The sequence below is a fragment of the Babylonia areolata genome, chromosome 20 (genome assembly GCF_041734735.1).
Source record: "Babylonia areolata isolate BAREFJ2019XMU chromosome 20, ASM4173473v1, whole genome shotgun sequence".
In the NCBI taxonomy this organism is placed as follows: Eukaryota; Metazoa; Mollusca; class Gastropoda; order Neogastropoda; family Buccinidae; genus Babylonia; species Babylonia areolata.
In genome coordinates, this window is record NC_134895.1 from 56051898 (window position 1) to 56071202 (window position 19305).

The window sequence follows — 19305 nt, forward strand, 5'->3', positions numbered from 1 at the left end:
GTCTACCCATGCATGCGAAGTCTGGATCTGGCAGAATCTGCGGAAGAAACCTATCGGTTCAACGGAGAGGAAGGCGGTTACAGCAACGCACTGTGGAGTGCAGAGAGCAAGATGAGACACCGAAAGGATATCTTGGTCATCCACTGCATCCGTGCTCATCCTCCAGTCGTCTCGACTTAGTCTTGCCACTGGAAATTGGTGGACCCGGATGAGAGAGTGAGGTCGACGTTGCGCAACTCCTCTTCACGTTAAACAAACTCATCGCTCAAGTCATCAGTCATCCAAAATGACCTTTCATCCTTCATCATTTCATCACCCCCAAGTCCTGTGGCGACAGGCGAGTGATGAAACGACAGGTGTGGGTACACTGGCAGTCGCAGCCGCAGACCTGCACGCAGGCGGCTCAGGCCATAGGGTCGTTCTTCGTCGACAGGAGCAGCGATGGAGCTCGGCAGCCGTCTGAGCAGCCCTCTTTAGGAATGCACTGCTCACCTCCCTGGCATGAGGAAGGGGCTAGAAAAGGTGCCCTAAAAATTGCCTGCTCCATATCACCCTGGCCAGCATACCGCGGCTGGCAGGGACCCTACATCAGCGGTCGAAACAAGAAAGAAAAGAAAAAAACAAGGATTGTTCCTCTCACCATTGGTGCTTGGAACATAAGGACTCTCCTGGACAGAGATAACGCAGACAGACCCCAAAGGAGAACGGCACTAGTTGCATCCGAACTCGCCAGATACAACATTGACATCGCAGCCTTGAGTGAGACTTGGCTTGCAGGCGAAGGCGAGCTCTGTGAACAGGGATCTGGTTACACCTTCTTCTGGAGTGGATGAGGAAGCGAAGAGCGACGTGAGGCTGGCGTTGGTTTTGCAGTAAAAACAACACTTGTCAGCAAGCTAGCTGGAATCCCAAAGGGAGTCAACGATAAGCTTATGACCATGAAACTCCCACTGGCATCTGGCCAGAAGCACCTCACCATTGTCAGTGCCTACGCCCCAACCATGACCAACCCGGATGAAGTGAAGGCGAAGTTCTACGAGGACCTTCACTCTGTCATTGCTGCTATCCCTAAAGCAGATAAGCTCATCATTCTTGGGGACTTCAATGCTAGAGTTGGCTCTGACAGCATCTCCTGGGATGGAGTGATTGGAAAGCACGGTGTGGGCCACTGCAACCCAAATGGATTGCTTTTGCTTCAGACCTGTGCAGAGCACGAACTGCTGATAACCAACACAGTTTTCTGCCTCCCTACCCGTAACAGGACGTCATGGATGCACCCTCGCTCAAAGCATTGGCATCTCATCGATTATGTCATCGTCAGGAAAAGGGATAGGCAAGATGTACGTGTAACAAAGACCATGTGCGGCGCCGAGTGTTGGACAGACCATCGCCTTGTAGTCTCGAAGCTGAATATTCGAATCCAGCCCAAGAGACGCCCCCAAGGCCAGAAGGCTCCAAAACGGCTTAACATCGCAAAGCTGAAAAATATCACCATCAAACAGTCCTTTGTGGAGCTGCTGGAAGATCGTCTGGAATCCGCCTCTCTGGACAACCAGAATGTGGAGTCTGACTGGAGGACCCTGCGTGAGCTGATCTATAGTACAGCTTCAGAGACCCTGGGACCCATGACCAGAAAGCACAAAGACTGGTTTGATGAAAACTGTGATGAAATCAAGCAGCTTCTGGATGAGAAACGCCGTCTGCATCAATCCTACCTGAGCAACCCAAAGTCCACATCAAAAAAGGATGCGTACGATGCCATCCGCAGGACTGTTCAGCAAAAGTTACGCCAGATGCAGGGTAAGTGGCTGAGTGACAAAGCTGATGAGATCCAGGGATATGCTGACAGGCACGACATGAAGAGGTTCTATGATGCCTTAAAAGAAGTCTACGGCCCCACATCCTCAGGATCATCCCCCCTCCTCAGTGCAGATGGGAATACCTTGATCACCGAGAAGGAGAAAATTCTCGAACGCTGGGCTGAGCACTTCAACAGTGTCTTAAATCGCCCTTCCTTCATAAATGATGAAGCCATAGACCGTCTCCCACAAGTCCCCATCAACGAAGCACTGGACGATCCGCCAACACCTCTTGAGACCCAGAAAGCAATCCGTCCGCTATCCAGTGGCAAAGCACCTGGCTCAGACTCCATACCAGCAGAGGTCTACAAGGATGGAGGCACTGTGCTGACTGAGAAGCTCCATCAGCTGTACTCACTCATGTGGAAAGAAGAGACGATCCCCCAGGATTTCAAAGATGCATCTATCATTCACTTGCACAAGCGAAAGGGGAACCGGCAAGCCTGTGATAACCATCGGGGCATTTCCTTGCTCTCCATCACAGGCAAGATACTTGCCAGGATCCTACTAAACCGCCTCACAGCACACCTTGACCAAGGTCATTTGCCTGAGAGCCAAGGTGGATTCCGGAAAGAGCGCGGAACCACCGACATGGTGTTTGCTGCAAGGTATCTGCAAGAGAAATGTCAGGAGCAAAATGCTGATCTGTTCTCCACCTATGTCGACCTCACTAAGGCCTTCGACACCGTGAGTAGAGAGGGACTGTGGAAGATCATGGCCAAGTACGGATGCCCTCGGAAATTTATTTCCTTGGTCAGCCAATTCCATGAAGGCATGCAGGCTCGAGTCCAGGACAATGGCGAAACATCTGCTCCTTTTGCTGTCACAAATGGTGTCAAGCAAGGCTGCGTCCTGGCTCCAACGCTGTTCAGCCTCATGTTCTCTGCAATGCTTACTGATGCCTTCAGAGATGGCGATGTTGGAATCGGCCTAAAGTATCGAACAGATGGCAAGTTGTTTAACCTCAGAAGGCTTCAAGCAAAAACAAAGGTCATGACAGACATCAGAGACTTTTTGTTTGCTGATGATTGTGCCCTCAACGCTGGATCTGAAGCTGACATGCAACTCAGCGTCGACAAGTTTGCCACTGCCAGCAGGAACTTCGGCCTTACCATCAGCACGAGGAAAACTGAAGTTCTCCATCAGCCAGCCCCAGGGAAACCCTACGTTGAGCCCAACATCACAGTCAACGGTCAGAGACTCAGTGCGGTGGAGCGGTTCACATACCTTGGCAGCACACTGTCACGAAATGTGACAATCGACGATGAAGTGAACGTCAGGATTGCAAGAGCAAGCGCAACTTTTGGTAGACTCAATGCAAATGTCTGGAACAGAAGAGGCATTAGTCTTGAGACCAAGCTAAAGGTCTACAGAGCAGTAGTTCTCCCCACACTACTGTACGCCTGCGAAACTTGGACAGTGTACCAACGACATGCCAAGAAGCTGAACCACTTCCACACAACATGCCTCAGGAAGCTACTGAACATCAAGTGGCAAGACAGGACCCCAGACACAGAGGTGCTTGCAAAAGCCACCCTTCCCAGCATCTTCACCATCCTGATGCAGTCCCAGCTTCGCTGGGCTGGACACGTGGCGCGCATGCCAGACCATCGGCTGCCCAAAAGGCTCTTCTATGACGAGCTGCAACAAGGGAAGAGATCACACGGAGGTCAGAAGAAGCGCTTCAGAGACCACACGGAGGTCAGAAGAGGCGCTTCAGAGATACTCTGAAAGTCTCTCTGAAAGCGTTTGATATCAACCCTGACTCCTGGGAGGAATCTGCAGTGGACCGTGACAAATGGCGCACTGCTGTGCACAAAGGCGCCAAGTTGTGCGAGGCCAACAGGACTGCTGCAGCTGTTCAGAAGAGGCAGGCCATAAAGTCACGGGCAAACAAGCTCCCTGACAATGGTATGCTTGTCTTTGTCTGCCCCAACTGTCAGCGAACATTTCGTGCGCAGATTGGACTATTCAGCCATCTGCGCATTCACAGTAGATTCATGAGCATCCTCCCCCCACCCCACCACCACCCTCCCCCCATCCCCCAGCTGGATGACAATGATGTTCATCATCGATCTCGATGGACACACCACCACCACCACAACACCACAATGCTGAGCCACCTGTTAACGAGAAGCTAGCTCTACACACTGTGACACATCACTCCTGATCCCATACCTGTACACAATATAATGCTGAACCACCTGTTAACTAGAAGCTAGCTCTACACACTGTGACACATCACTCCTGATCCCATACCTGCACAGAATACAATGCTGAACCACCTGGTAACAAGAAGCTAGCTCTACACACTGTGACACATTACTCTTTCTTGATCCCATACCTGTACACAATACAATGCTGAACCACCTGTTAACGAGAAGCTAGCTCTACACACTGTGACACATCACTCCTGATCCCATACCTGTACACAATACAATGCTGAACCACCTGTTAACGAGAAGCTAGCTCTACACACTGTGACACATCACTCCTGATCCCATACCTGTACACAATACAATGCTGAGCCACCTGGTAATGAGAAGCTAGCTCTACACACTGTGACACATCACTCCTGATCCCATACCTGTACACAATACAATGCTGAACCACCTGTTAACGAGAAGCTAGCTCTACACACTGTGACACATCACTCCTGATCCCATACCTGTACACAATACAATGCTGAGCCACCTGGCAACAAGAAGCTAGCTCTACACACTGTGACACATCACTCCTGATCCCATACCTGTACACAATACAATGCTGAGCCACCTGGTAATGAGAAGCTAGCTCTACACACTGTGACACATTACTCATTCCTGATCCCATACCTGTACACAATACAATGCTGAGCCACCTGGTAACAAGAAGCTAGTTCTACACACTGTGACACATCACTCCTGATCCCATACCTGTACACAATACAATGCTGAACCACCTGGTAACGAGAAGCTAGCTCTACACACTGTGACACATCACTCCTGATCCCATACCTGTACACAATACAATGCTGAACCACCTGGTAATGAGAAGCTAGCTCTACACACTGTGACACATCACTCCTGATCCCATACCTGTACACAATACAATGCTGAACCACCTGTTAACTAGAAGCTAGCTCTACACACTGTGACACATCACTCCTGATCCTATACCTGTACACAATACAATGCTGAGCCACCTGGTAATGAGAAGCTAGCTCTACACACTGTGACACATCACTCCTGATCCTATACCTGTACACAATACAATGCTGAGCCACCTGGTAACGAGAAGCTAGCTCTACACACTGTGACACATCACTCCTGATCCCATACCTGTACACAATACAATGCTGAACCACCTGGTAATGAGAAGCTAGCTCTACACACTGTGACACATCACTCCTGATCCCATACCTGTACACAATACAATGCTGAGCCACCTGGCAACAAGAAGCTAGCTCTACACACTGTGACACATCACTCCTGATCCCATACCTGTACACAATACAATACTGAGCCACCTGGTAACGAGAAGCTAGCTCTACACACTGTGACACATCACTCCTGATCCCATACCTGTACACAATACAATGCTGAACCACCTGGTAACGAGAAGCTAGCTCTACACACTGTGACACATCACTCCTGATCCCATACCTGTACACAATACAATACTGAACCACCTGGTAACGAGAAGCTAGCTCTACACACTGTGACACATCACTCCTGATCCCATACCTGTACACAATACAATGCTGAACCACCTGGTAACGAGAAGCTAGCTCTACACACTGTGACACATCACTCCTGATCCCATACCTGCACAGAATACAATACTAACATGCAGACACAAAAGACACATGCATGCATCATTACATATAGATTTTGTCATATGCTGAAATGAAATCTCTATGAAAAAGAAAGTGACTATGCCTTCACTCATTTCCTTATCGTATTCCTGCACATAAAAGAACAGAAAAATAGACACAAAGAACATGTTGATGTATTATTACATACAAATTTTGTCACAATACTGATTGATGGCTGAAATTAAGTTATCTGTATTAAAAAAAAAAAAGAAAAAAGAGAGAGAGCGAAAGAGAGAGAAGTAAATATATGATGACTCATTATTCTGTCTCTTTGTAAACTGACAGCTGGAAATACATATTTGTACGATGATTGTCACAACAATGTATGCATGATTGTCATGCTAGTGTATGCACAACTATTACGATCATGTATGCTTGATTTTTATGATAATACAAGCATGACCGTCAAATTAACTTACGACTGGCACAGCAGCCGAGTGGTCTTAGAGTTGGACTTTCAATTTAAAGCCTGAACCGGACTATAAATGGCGGGCGATTTGAATCAAGCCAGTTTCTCACCAGAGTCTGACACTGTGACGTCGGTGAAGGTTTATTCAAAATAAAAGCCTAATAAAGCTACGGTTTGGCTTCATTTATGGCAGAGAGCGAGATTTGCCTAGCAGCTTCCAATCTAGACCTGAATTGACTTTGGAAAGTACAAAATGTGTCAGCTACACGTAATACAAAATTTGAATGCAGAGAAAAGGGGCGGAGCTAGAGCCGTTTGTGTTTGCGCTAGACGTGTCTGTCAGATAAAAATAGCACCAGCACGTGGTACTGTCCGGTGAGAATTGGAAAGCATGCAGACAGCCCCTCGACGTTGGCAACCGTAAACGACCACATTGTTTGTAAAACATGCAAACGGAGAGAAATATGACGATCTACTAACCTACCGGACACGTTCTCGCGCTTTTTATAGATAAACTCCGCCCCTTTCCCTTTTATGGATAGGCTCTAGTGCGCATGCGCAACCGAAACCTTGCTCTCGGGAGTTAAGACTTTAAGGGTCCTTAGTTTGAATCACAGTCACAGTTCCTGGTGGGTTAAGGGTGAAGATTTTTTTCAGACTGATTAACAGATGTGCAAACCTGAACCCCCTTCACGTGTATATGCATGCAGAAGATCCAATACACATGTTAAACATCCCAGCATTCATGTTGGTGTTTGGTGGGTTATAGAAACAATACCATACACTGCATGCACACCCCCAAAAACGGATTTATGGCTGCTCAAAGGGCAGGGTTAAGTCACCCCCCCCCCCCCCCCCCCCCCCCCCCCCACAAAGCCCACTCATGCATTAAAACATTACATGTCTGTATGAGTGTGTGTATGCACGACAGAAACCTGACTGATTGACCCAGGAAATGAATGATGAGCGCCCAGTGGAGACTGTCAGTCGGATTTACCAAGTAGGCAGCCTGTTGTGCAAATGACTCTGTAGTGCTTTGAGCTTAGGTTCTGTCCAAAGATAGGTGCTATATAAGTATCCATATTATCATCATCATCATGATCATGTAAGTGAATGGGACTTCAACCGCACTCGTGTTGTTAACTCAGACTAAATTATTCACACTGTTTTGCACTGAGTGAGCATCAACTTCACTTTTGGCTTTGTTTAACAATGAAAGTCCACAAAGCAAACTAATTGTTGTGGGAGAATGAAATCTTCTTCTCGTTTGTCGGATGGATACCCCAGTCTTTGCGAAGAAGGCAGCTGTACGCTGGAGAAAGAAACAATATTATCCTAACAATCATGTATACACTGTCATCGACAATTCACACCATGGCAACACACAGACTGTGGCTGATGTGCGACTCACCAGCGAAGGAATGGAGAGTGGTGCCCCCTATGTGGCAGGCAGCCACCCCTGTGCTGGCCGTGGCAAAGGTGTGCTGTGGAGGAAGAGCACCTGCAAATAAAACACACCGCGCTGTAAGGACATGTAAAACAGTGAACACATGCACTGAAATAAAACACAGCGTGTTGTAAGGACATGTTAAACAGTGAACACATGCACTGAAATAAAACACAGTGTGTTGTAAGGACATGTAAAACAGTGAACACATGCACTGAAATAAAACACAGCGTGTTGTAAGGACATGTAAAACAGTGAACACATGCACTGAAATAAAACACAGCGTGTTGTAAGGACATGTTAAACAGTGAACACATGCACTGAAATAAAACACAGCGTGTTGTAAGGACATGTTAAACAGTGAACACATGCACTGAAATAAAACAGTGTGCTGTAAGGACATGTTAAACAGTGAACACATGCACTGAAATAAAACACAGTGTGCTGTAAGGACATGTTAAACAGTGAACACATGCATTGAAATAAAACACAGTGTGCTGTAAGGACATGTTAAACAGTGAACACATGTGCTGAAATAAAACACAGTGTACTGTAAGGACATGTAAAGACATGCATTCAAATTAAACACAGTGTGTTGTAGGGTCATGTAAAACAGTCAACACATGCATTCATACATAACATACACACATACATGTACATACACACTCACATTCTCAAATGCTCTCCACTGACATGAAATCTGGTGGAGAGAGACAGGGGTGGCATAAAATGAACTGTACAGAACAAATACAAAGACCAGGGCTTGTGATCATCCATAAAATATGTGAAAAAAGAAAGGATACACTGCCTGTTTATCAAGAGGGTCCCTTGGACATTCTTCTTCTTCTCTGTTCGTGGGCTGCGACTCCCACATTCATTCATATACATGAGTGGGCTTATACGCACATGACCATTTTTACCCTGCCATGTATGCAGTCACACTCCGTTTTCAGGGGATGGGGTGCATGCAGGGTATGTTCTTGTCTCCATAACCCATCAAATGCTAACATGGATTACAGACTCTTTAACGTGTGTATTTTATCTTCTGCATGTGTATATACAAAATGGTGGTTCAGGCACTAGCAGGTCTGCACATCTGTTGACCTGGGAGATCAGGAAAATCTCCATCCTTTACCCACCAGGCGCCGTCACCAGGATTCAAATCAGGGCCTTCAGACCATCCTTTACCCAACAGGTGCCGTCACCAGGATTCAAATCAGGGCCTTCAGACCATCCTTTACCCACCAGGCGCCGTCACCAGGATTCAAATCAGGGCCTTCAGACCATCCTTTACCCAACAGACGCCGTCACCAGGATTCGAATCAGGGCCTTCAGACCATCCTTTACCCACCAGGCGCCGTCACCAGGATTCAAATCAGGGCCTTCAGACCATCCTTTACCCACCAGGCGCCGTCACCAGGATTCAAATCAGGGCCTTCAGACCATCCTTTACCCACCAGGCGCCGTCACCAGGATTCAAATCAGGGCCTTCAGACCATCCTTTACCCACCAGGCGCCGTCACCAGGATTCAAATCAGGGCCTTCAGACCATCCTTTACCCAACAGGTGCCGTCACCAGGATTCAAATCAGGGCCTTCAGACCATCCTTTACCCACCAGGCGCCGTCACCAGGATTCAAATCAGGGCCTTCAGACCATCCTTTACCCACCAGGCGCCGTCACCAGGATTCAAATCAGGGCCTTCAGACCATCATTTACCCAACAGACGCCGTCACCAGGATTCAAATCAGGGCCTTCAGACCATCCTTTACCCACCAGGCGCCGTCACCAGGATTCAAATCAGGGCCTTCAGACCATCCTTTACCCACCAGGCGCCTTCACCAGGATTCAAATCAGGGCCTTCAGACCATCCTTTACCCACCAGGCGCCGTCACCAGGATTCAAATCAGGGCCTTCAGACCATCCTTTACCCACCAGGCGCCGTCACCAGGATTCAAATCAGGGCCTTCAGACCATCCTTTACCCACCAGGCGCCGTCACCAGGATTCAAATCAGGGCCTTCAGACCATCCTTTACCCACCAGGCGCCTTCACCAGGATTCAAAATCAGGGCCTTCAGACTGAAAGACCAATGCTTTTTTCACTCTGCTGTTGTGTGGTCATAAGTAGAGTGAAAATCCTATCTTGGAGCTTCAGTCTGACCTGGGATCATCTGTTACAAGGAAGAGATGTTTCCCATCACCACTTCCTACCTCCCTCTTCCCCCTCCCCCTCCCCCACAAAACCAAAAACAAACAAACCACCCAGACCTATATTAGGTCTGTCTTTGTGAGTAGCAATGCACATTTGATAACCATGTGTAGCATTTGGAGTGACCTTCTAAAGGCAGTCTAGGAACCCCTAGACTTATGGTAAAAGAGTCTCCAGGACCCTCAACATTTTTAACTTCACAGAAGCCCATGCAGAAAGACATATGTAAATTGTATAATCTATATAAACACACACACAAAAATGTATGCATGCTAGCAAAGATTGTCAAGATAAGAGAAACAAAGGTCTAGATCTGAAGCAGGATTTCTCAGTGTCATCTGAAACTGCATCATCACTATAGACAAATGTCATCTGAAACTGCATCATCACTATTGACAAATGTCATCTGAAACTGCATCATCACTATAGACAAATGTCATCTGAAACTGCATCATCACTATTGACAAATGTCATCTGAAACTGCATCATCACTATTGAAAAATGTCATCTGAAACTGCATCATCACTATTGACATATGTCATCTGAAACTGCATCATCACTATTGACAAATGTTCTCAAACAATCAATTTTAGCAACAATGACTCAACTCTAAAAGTATGTGAATGCAGACAACTTTGGAAAAACACACAAAAACCCCCCAGGTAATAATAATAACAATAATAATGGTACTTATATAGCGCTGAATCTTATGCAGAGACAAATCAAAGCACTTTCGCACAAGTCATTCACACGCATGCATCACTCTAAAACTGTAGAAACTAAAGACAAGGAAGAGGCAGGCAAGGAAGGCTATTTTGGGAAGAGGTGGGTTTTAAGGCCAGACTTGAAAGAGCTGAGTGTGGAGACTTGACGAAGCGAAAGAGGAAGTTCATTCCAATTGCAAGGTCCAGAGACAGAGAAAGAACAGCGGCCAACAGTTGAGTGTTTGAATCTGGGTATGCATAAACAGAGTGGATCCGAAGCCGATTGTAGTGAGTGAAATGGAGTGTAGAGGTGAAGGCAGCCACAGAGATAGGAAGGGGCAGTTTTGTGAATACATCTATAACATCGAGTGCTGATCTTGTACTTTATTCGGTGTGTGACAGGGAGCCAGTGGAGATGTTGCAAACAGGCTCATACAGGAATTCAATCACACAATTGAAAAAAAAACCCAACAACTCCAAGGCCAAAAATGTAAAATGTCAGGAACCCAGATGAAACGTATGACATTTTGTAAGCTGGCATTTTGGTCACAAAGATGCTTTTGGGATTAAGCGTTTATAAATCATAAAGTTACTTTAAAATCAAATTCTGGTGGAAAATTTCACACCTGTGCTTTATCACTGACAGGAATGATGTATGTATTTTTTTGTTAGCAGTAATGATATTAACTGATATTGAAATCAAAATTTTAAAAATTTACATACCCAGGTAATTTTTCTAACAATTTTAAGATCTAGCCATGTCATCTTTTTTTTCTTCTTCTTTTTTTTTTTTTTACCAACTCTTAAAAAAACTATTGAAAATAATAATAAAGTGTTCTACCTCCATAGCACAATGGGTATCTATAAAGTGCTCTACCTCCACAGCACAATGGGTATCTATAAAGTGTTCTACCTCCATGGCACAATGGGTATCTATAAAGTGCCTTACCTCCATAGCACAATGGGTATCTATAAAGTGCTCTAACTCCATGGCACAATGGGTATCTATCAAGTGCTCTACCTCCATAGCACAATGGGTATCTATAAAGTGCTCTACCTCCATAGCGCAATGGGTATCTATAAAGTGCTCTACCTCCATAGCACAATGGGTATCTATAAAGTGCTCTACCTCCATGGCACAATGGGTATCTATAAAGTGCTCTACCTCCATAGCACAATGGGTATCTATAAAGTGTTCTACCTCCATGGCACAATGGGTATCTATCAAGTGCTCTACCTCCATAGCACAATGGGTATCTATAAAGTGCTCTAACTCCATGGCACAATGGGTATCTATCAAGTGCTCTACCTCCATAGCACAATGGGTATCTATAAAGTGCTCTACCTCCATGGCACAATGGGTATCTATAAAGTGCTCTACCTCCATAGCACAATGGGTATCTATAAAGTGCTCTACCTCCATAGCGCAATGGGTATCTATAAAGTGCTCTACCTCCATAGCACAATGGGTATCTATGAAGTGCTCTACCTTCACAGCACAATGGGTATCTATAAAGTGCTCTACCTCCATGGCACAATGGGTATCTATCAAGTGCTCTACCTCCATAGCACAATGGGTATCTATAAAGTGCTCTACCTCCATAGCGCAATGGGTATCTATAAAGTGCTCTACCTCCATAGCACAATGGGTATCTATAAAGTGCTCTACCTCCATAGCACAATGGGTATCTATAAAGTGCTCTAACTCCATAGCGCAATGGGTATCTATAAAGTGCTCTACCTCCATAGCACAATGGGTATCTATAAAGTGCTCTACCTCCATAGCACAATGGGTATCTATGAAGTGCTCTACCTTCACAGCACAATGGGTATCTATAAAGTGCTCTAACTCCATGGCACAATGGGTATCCATCAAGTGCTCTACCTCCATAGCACAATGGGTATCTATAAAGTGCTCTACCTCCATAGCGCAATGGGTATCTATAAAGTGCTCTACCTCCATAGCACAATGGGTATCTATAAAGTGCTCTACCTCCATAGCACAATGGGTATCTATGAAGTGCTCTACCTTCACAGCACAATGGGTATCTATAAAGTGCTCTACCTCCATGGCACAATGGGTATCTATCAAGTGCTCTACCTCCATAGCACAATGTCCCAGAGTGTTACAAATCAACATGAATATGGGGGAAAATGGTAACATAAATCAACACAACTAGGCACTCTGATCAACACTTACCAACAAGACAAATGAAAAGCGTCAAGGACGGGCGCAATAGCCGAGTGGTTAATGATGGACTTTCAATCTGAGGGTCCCGGGTTCAAATCTTCGTAACAGCGCTGGGTGGGTACATGGTGGAGATTTTTCTGACCTCCAAGGTCAACATATGTGTAGACCTGCTTGTGTATACACAAGCAGAAGATCAAATACGCATGTTAAAGATCCTGCAATCCATGTCAGCATTCGGTGGGTTATGGAAACAAGAACATGCATCCCCCCAAAATGGAACATAGCTACCTAGATGGTAGGGAAAAAATGGTCATACACGTAAAAGCTCACTTGCATACATATGAGTGAACGTGGGAGCTGCAGTCCACAAAGGAAGAAGAAGAAGAAGAAGAAATGCATCAACTCAACAGACAATAAACCTGTATCAACTCTGACAAAGCCCTCACCAATGATCCTCTTCATCAGAAACGACTTCCCGGTGCCGGCACTGCCTGTGAAGAACAGGCTCTGGCCGCTCATCACCGCCTGCAGCACGGCATTCTGGTCCCTGTTCAGCACCACCGGTCGCATCACGATCTTGGAGGGACTAACGCCCTGCAGAGGTTTCTGTCGCTTGGCAACGCTGTTCTCCGAAACGCCGTTGAGGGGTCGGTTCTCTTGACCTTCTCCAGCGATCCACTTCCTCTTGGTTCCTCCTTGACCGTGAATGGAAGATCAGGAATAGAGGTGTCAGCCTTCTTCATCACACACGAGAGAAACTTAAAGCAAAACAATAAAATGCCAGGCTAAAAAAAAAGACGCAAACTCAAAAATCAATTCATAAATTTTTTTTTTTATTATTTAAACTTCCCTTAACAACACTTTTCTGAATCACAGCTGATTGAACTAGGTGAATCCACATATATTTGTCAAAGGGAGTAACTCTCACCTTAACAACACTTTTCTGAATCACAGCTGATTGAACTAGGTGAATCCACATATATTTGTCAAAGGGAGAAACTCTCACCTTAACAACACTTTTCTGAATCACAGCTGATTGAACTAGGTGAATCCACAAATATTTGTCAAAGGGATTAACCCTCACCTTAACAACACTTTTCTGAATCACAGCTGATTGAACTAGGTGAATCCACAAATATTTGTCACAGGGAGTAACTCTCACCTTAACAACATTTCTCTGAATCACAGCTGATTGAACTAGGTGAATCCACATATATCTGTCAAAGGGAGGAACTCTCAGGGTGTGAATAAAAGCAGATATGTAAACTATTTCACTTAAGCCTTTTCCCCCACTCTCTCATGCCTGAAAAAAACAAAAAAAGACTTAATATTGTAATTTGTAAATAACATAAAATAGTATTGAAAAAAAGATAAACAATTCATACCAATTCCTATGATAAAAAAAAGAAAAAAAAAAAGGGAAGAAATATTTTATTTTACACCCCCCCCCCACCCCCCCCCAAATCACACGCATTCCTTTTTCATCAAATCATATATCTATTTCAGTGTGTGTGTGTGTGTGTGTGCGTGTGTGTGTGTGCGTGCGTGTGCGTGCGCGTGAGTGGGTGTGTGTGTGTGTGTGTGTGTGTGTGTGTGTGTGTGTGTGTGTCAACATACCATCACTCATGTCAATACCATAGCCACAGAGGAGTTCAACACAAACAGCAGACAAAGCTGAAGACAACAGAAGAGCCACAAAAGCCCAAGCGTACCTGCACTTGTGCCAGCTTTGGCCACAGCAGACACAGAGCTTGCAGCGGTCTTGCTAGCTGCCTGTACATCCTTCAACGTCAGGGGGGAGATTTCGGTGAAAGCACGGGGCAGGTCTGAGAGCATGCGCTTCCTCTGGGAAAGAAACCCTTTGTGGCGCAGTACCTCAAGCTTGGCCTTTGGTGAAAAACCACAAGTGCAAACAAAGATTAAAGCGAAATTAAATTCACCAAAAACCACAAGTGCAAACAAAGATTAAAGCAAAATTAAATTCACCAAGGTTGTTGCATAGTGTTGTACAGTAATATTCATGATACATAATTACATGTAATGATAGATATGATGTGCACACATCAGACATGTGCAAATGGAAATTAAACTTAATTTCACCATGGCTGGTGTATACTTTTTTTTTCTTCAAGTTTTCAAGTTTTGATTATCCTTTCACTCCAACTGGAGTATGGAGAACTCCTACAAGATAACGATTTCATGCCCAAAACAAACATTTCTCAAAACAGAACCATGTTACATAACAGTTGAGAAACACAAATGTGTTTTAACCTCCAAATTGTATCCAGACAACATCTGCAAATTTTATGAGTTCACTTAAAGCTAAAATGATTTTTTTTGGTTTTTTTTTGTTGTTTGCCTAGTTTGAGCATATTACAAAAATCAAAAACCGATTTTGGAGAGAAGTGTTTATCAGGCACATATCTTTTTTTTCGCAATTGATTGTACTAGGGGCATACTGTTGTATACATTTACTCATGATTAATCAATGCATGTATGCATACATTTCAGACATATACTGATAGAAATTAAAGCGAATTTCACCACAGTTGGCGTTTAGTGGTGTATACATATGTACGTTATACATCATGATCATCGAATGTATGTGTACACTCAAGACACACACTGATGGAAATAACAGTTAATTTCACCAAGGTTGGTTTACAGTTTATATTTATGACACATCATTCTATGTACGCACTTGAGAAACACACTGATAGAAATAAAAGCAGACTTTGGACAAGCTTGCAAACAGGTAAATTCATAAAGATACAAAAAGGAAACACTAATGACTATTGTGTGAACTTATGTGCCTTGTACATGTTTATTTGATCTTATTCTATTTTCATATTTTTTGCTGCCAATTTTCCTGCACCATAACAGTAGCATTACTCCCATGTCGCTCATTCCCAGTCCCCCATATATATATATATATATAAATATATATATTCAACCACATCCAGGTTTGCCTGTTGCAGTCTCAACACCAGCAATCTACAAGGAACTATGGATGTCAGGTTGCGACAAGGACACACACCAAAGTAGACCCTGCACTGATGTTTTAGTGGTGTTCAATAATACCTATTCTGATTCAAACTAAGGTCGTAAGGAGGACATCACCTACTAAGCCCCATACTGATGGAAACAGTTGCTTAGTTGTAGAGCCAGAATGAGAGTGGGGACAGCCTTAACATCCCTCCAGAACAGTCCCCCAAAGAATGGCTGCATACAGTGCAGGGTAAAAAGAATCATACATGTAAAAGCCCATTCACAGATACAAATCATTATTGAAAACAGCTCACCAATGGAGAAAGAAAGAAAGATGAGCTGTGTGAGAATAATGCAGTACTGACACTGAAATTAAACAGAGGGTAATGGCAGCCGAAATAAACACCAACCAAACATGATTAAACTTTGAAATTAGCCTGTTCCATCCATTGTTTCCATTACTGCATCAGAAGATCAGAGACTGCACCTGTAAAGTCTTGACAAAAAGTGACAGCTGATCGGGCGGGCAGTTGGACAGCATCAGTTGCAGCTGCTGATCGGGCAGCTTAATGGTGGCTTTGCCGCTAGAAATGAACTTCTTGTGCACCATGATCTCTCTCATCTTCAGCCTGCTCACCTGCAGAACAATCAAAGAAAGGAAAATGATTATTATGAATTCAATATCAGTTCCCTTTCACCATCATTTTAAACTATGTTGTTGTGTGTTAACACTTTTAACAGCTTTTGGATGATAATGTACAGATACTCTGTATATGTTGAACTGATACAAGAATTGTTAATTTTACACGAAACAAGTTTGTCATACAAAAAAATGTGCACCCAAAAAGTTTGATATTCTAAAAAGTGTTTTTCATGGATCACAAAAGATCAGCATTAAATCTTTTCAATGGATTCCACGGTAATCAAAAGGATGAGTGACAGAACATGCAGAAATGTGTGTGTGTGTGTGTGTGTGTGTCTGCGTACGTGTGTGCAGGCATGCATCACTTGTGTGTGTGTGTGTGTGTACATGTATTGTGAGTGTTTATAATGTGTAGAATGTTTGGTATATATGTGTTGTGGTTTGATTCAATAATAACATGTATTACAAAAATGTATATTTGTGAATGAAGACTTCTGTACGTACCATTGTATACATAGCACACACTTTGAACTATTCAATCTAGACAGGAAGAGTTCTTTGGGGGGATATATGATGAAAACCTTTATTTCAAGACACAGTCCATGAGATGATTTAAGTGTATACTTCAAACAACCATTGTATATAATCTCTGCCTTAACCCACCTTCTTAGGAAAATCAATACGAAGCTGTATTTCACCGAACTCATCACGGCCCAGCGTCAGCGTCACATTTTTATGCAGGCTCTGTTTGAAGATGCTGCCATTTGTTGCCACCTCTTCGATGGACAGGGTGCAGGTAATTGTTCCGTTCTGCATGGTTCCGTTCATAGTGGAGTCGTGGTGACAGCTCCTTGTGATTTGTGACAGATAGTGGAGTCGTGATGACAGCTCCTTGTGGTCTGTGACCGATAGTGGAGTTGTGGTGACAGCTCCTTGTGATTTGTGACCAACAGTGGAGTCGTGATGACAGCTCCTTGTGGTTTGAGACAGATAGTGGAGTCGTGATGACAGCTCCTTGTGGTTTGAGACAGATAGTGGAATCGTGATGACAGCTCCTTGTGGTCTGTGACCGATAGTGGAGTTGTGGTGACAGCTCCTTGTGATTTGTGACCGACAGTGGAGTCGTGATGACAGCTCCTTGTGGTTTGAGACAGATAGTGGAGTCGTGGTGACAGCTCCTTGTGGTTTGTGACAGATATTTCTGGAATCAGGCACACACTCAGCTACCTGATAATGGTACACATTATAAAATGAGCACAGGAAACATAGCGTTATTAAACACCATATTTAGTTTCATCCTCTTTCCTTATTACTGTTTGTGAACTACTCTGACTCAGAAAAAAAAAGTATCCACGAAACAATCCCAATGAATACTCCACCATGATGAAGAAATGTATTTTTGTATTTTGTAACACACACATAGACAGGCACATATACAGTGACACACACACTACACACTCTCCCATGCAAGTTCACATGCATACACACACACATCACTCACAAAGTGACATTTACATCACAGGAACACTCTCTCATGTACATCACATTACACAACACCAATTCAAGTTTTTGATACACTGAAGGCATTTTTCTTCCAATGGCATCATGTTTGTCATAACATTCCTCAATCCTTTTGCAATGACTTTTCCTTGGATTACTGTTTACATCAGTCTCAAATTCAATTCATTTAGATTTTGTTCATGTCTACTTTTCCTATTTGACCAGCTGTCTGATTCACTCTTCCCCAGTTCTCTTTAAACTATTTCACAGCATTTTACCCCACCCCCCTCCCCCACTCTCCTCCCATGCGTCTGAAGTGCATCAAAAAAGTTCTACCAGTTGACCGCCTCAAGGTAAGAAGACAGACTCAGTGAATGCATCGCTGCATATGAATCTGTCAACATGGGCAAATCAAATTGATTCAGCTGAGTGAAGGGGCTGAATTGGGTTTTGAAAAAAGAAAAAAGAAATCCAGCATGCACTGATGACTGGGTTATGTGGATTTGTGAATCGGAAGAACCGCATGAGAATAATGAAACATTTTTGCATGTAAGATTAGTTTTGTATGCAAGAAAATTGTCATTTATCAAGCAGTGGAATTTAGAATGCAGACCAATTGATAATCTGAACCCAGCCATCCAGAAATTTGCTGTTCACATTATCATAATAAATCACTTGAATCTGCTTGCCTACCGAAAGACTGGAAAATGGCTGAGGTAACAGCTATATATAAAAAAGGGTCAAAACATGAACCAGGAAACTACAGACCAATGAGCTTGACTTGTATTGTGTGTAAGATTTTGGAGTCCTTTATCAGGGATGCTATAGTATCACACATGACAACAATCTGTGTGCAGACTGTCAACATGGTTTTAGACAGAGAACATCATGTACAACAAAACTCCTAGAATTGAAGATCTCACAAAAATGATAGATATGGGTAAACCTGTAGACATTTTTTAGACTCTAGAAAAGCATTTGACTCTGTACCACATCAAAGACTTTTATCAAAATTTGCTTCATATGGTATTACTGGAAACATACTGAACTGGACAAAAACTTCTTGTCAGAAAAAACACAGGTAGTTAGAATTGGAGAAAAAATGTCAACAAATGAAAATGTTGTTTGTGGTATACCACAAGGTAGCATACTTGGCTCAGTGCTTTTTACTATTCCTGAAAGTATAGAAAGCAAATGCAAAATATTTGCTGATGATACTAAACTTTAACGCAATGCACAAAATAATACTACACTAAAAAAGGACTTATATAAGTTACAGGACTGGAATGATAGAATAGATGGAATCTATATTTCAACGTATCAAAGTGTAAAGTAATGCACATGGGAAGAAAAAATCCAGAAAACAAATACCATAAAATATGATAATAGAAGACACCACACAGGACATTGAAAAATGTCAAAGTGAGAAAGACCTTGGCATATCTTTTTTTTTAATAAACTATCATTTGACATACATATACAGAATATAATAAATAAAG

General features: G+C 43.6%; 1 protein-coding gene across 1 annotated transcript in view; it reads right to left on the minus strand.

The window, feature by feature from the left end:
• The window catches only part of LOC143295215 (ATP-dependent DNA helicase PIF1-like), a 46721-nt gene extending 29481 nt beyond the window's left edge, over positions 1-17240 (minus strand). The window contains exons 1-5 of the mRNA XM_076606787.1: positions 16970-17240; positions 16151-16300; positions 14388-14562; positions 13122-13370; positions 7536-7625 (exon numbers count right to left, since the gene is read on the minus strand). Coding sequence (XP_076462902.1) covers positions 7536-7625; positions 13122-13370; positions 14388-14562; positions 16151-16300; positions 16970-17134 — 829 coding nt within the window. The 5' untranslated portion in view covers positions 17135-17240. The remainder of the gene's footprint in view (positions 1-7535; positions 7626-13121; positions 13371-14387; positions 14563-16150; positions 16301-16969) is intronic.
• Positions 17241-19305: the final 2065 nt, after the last annotated feature.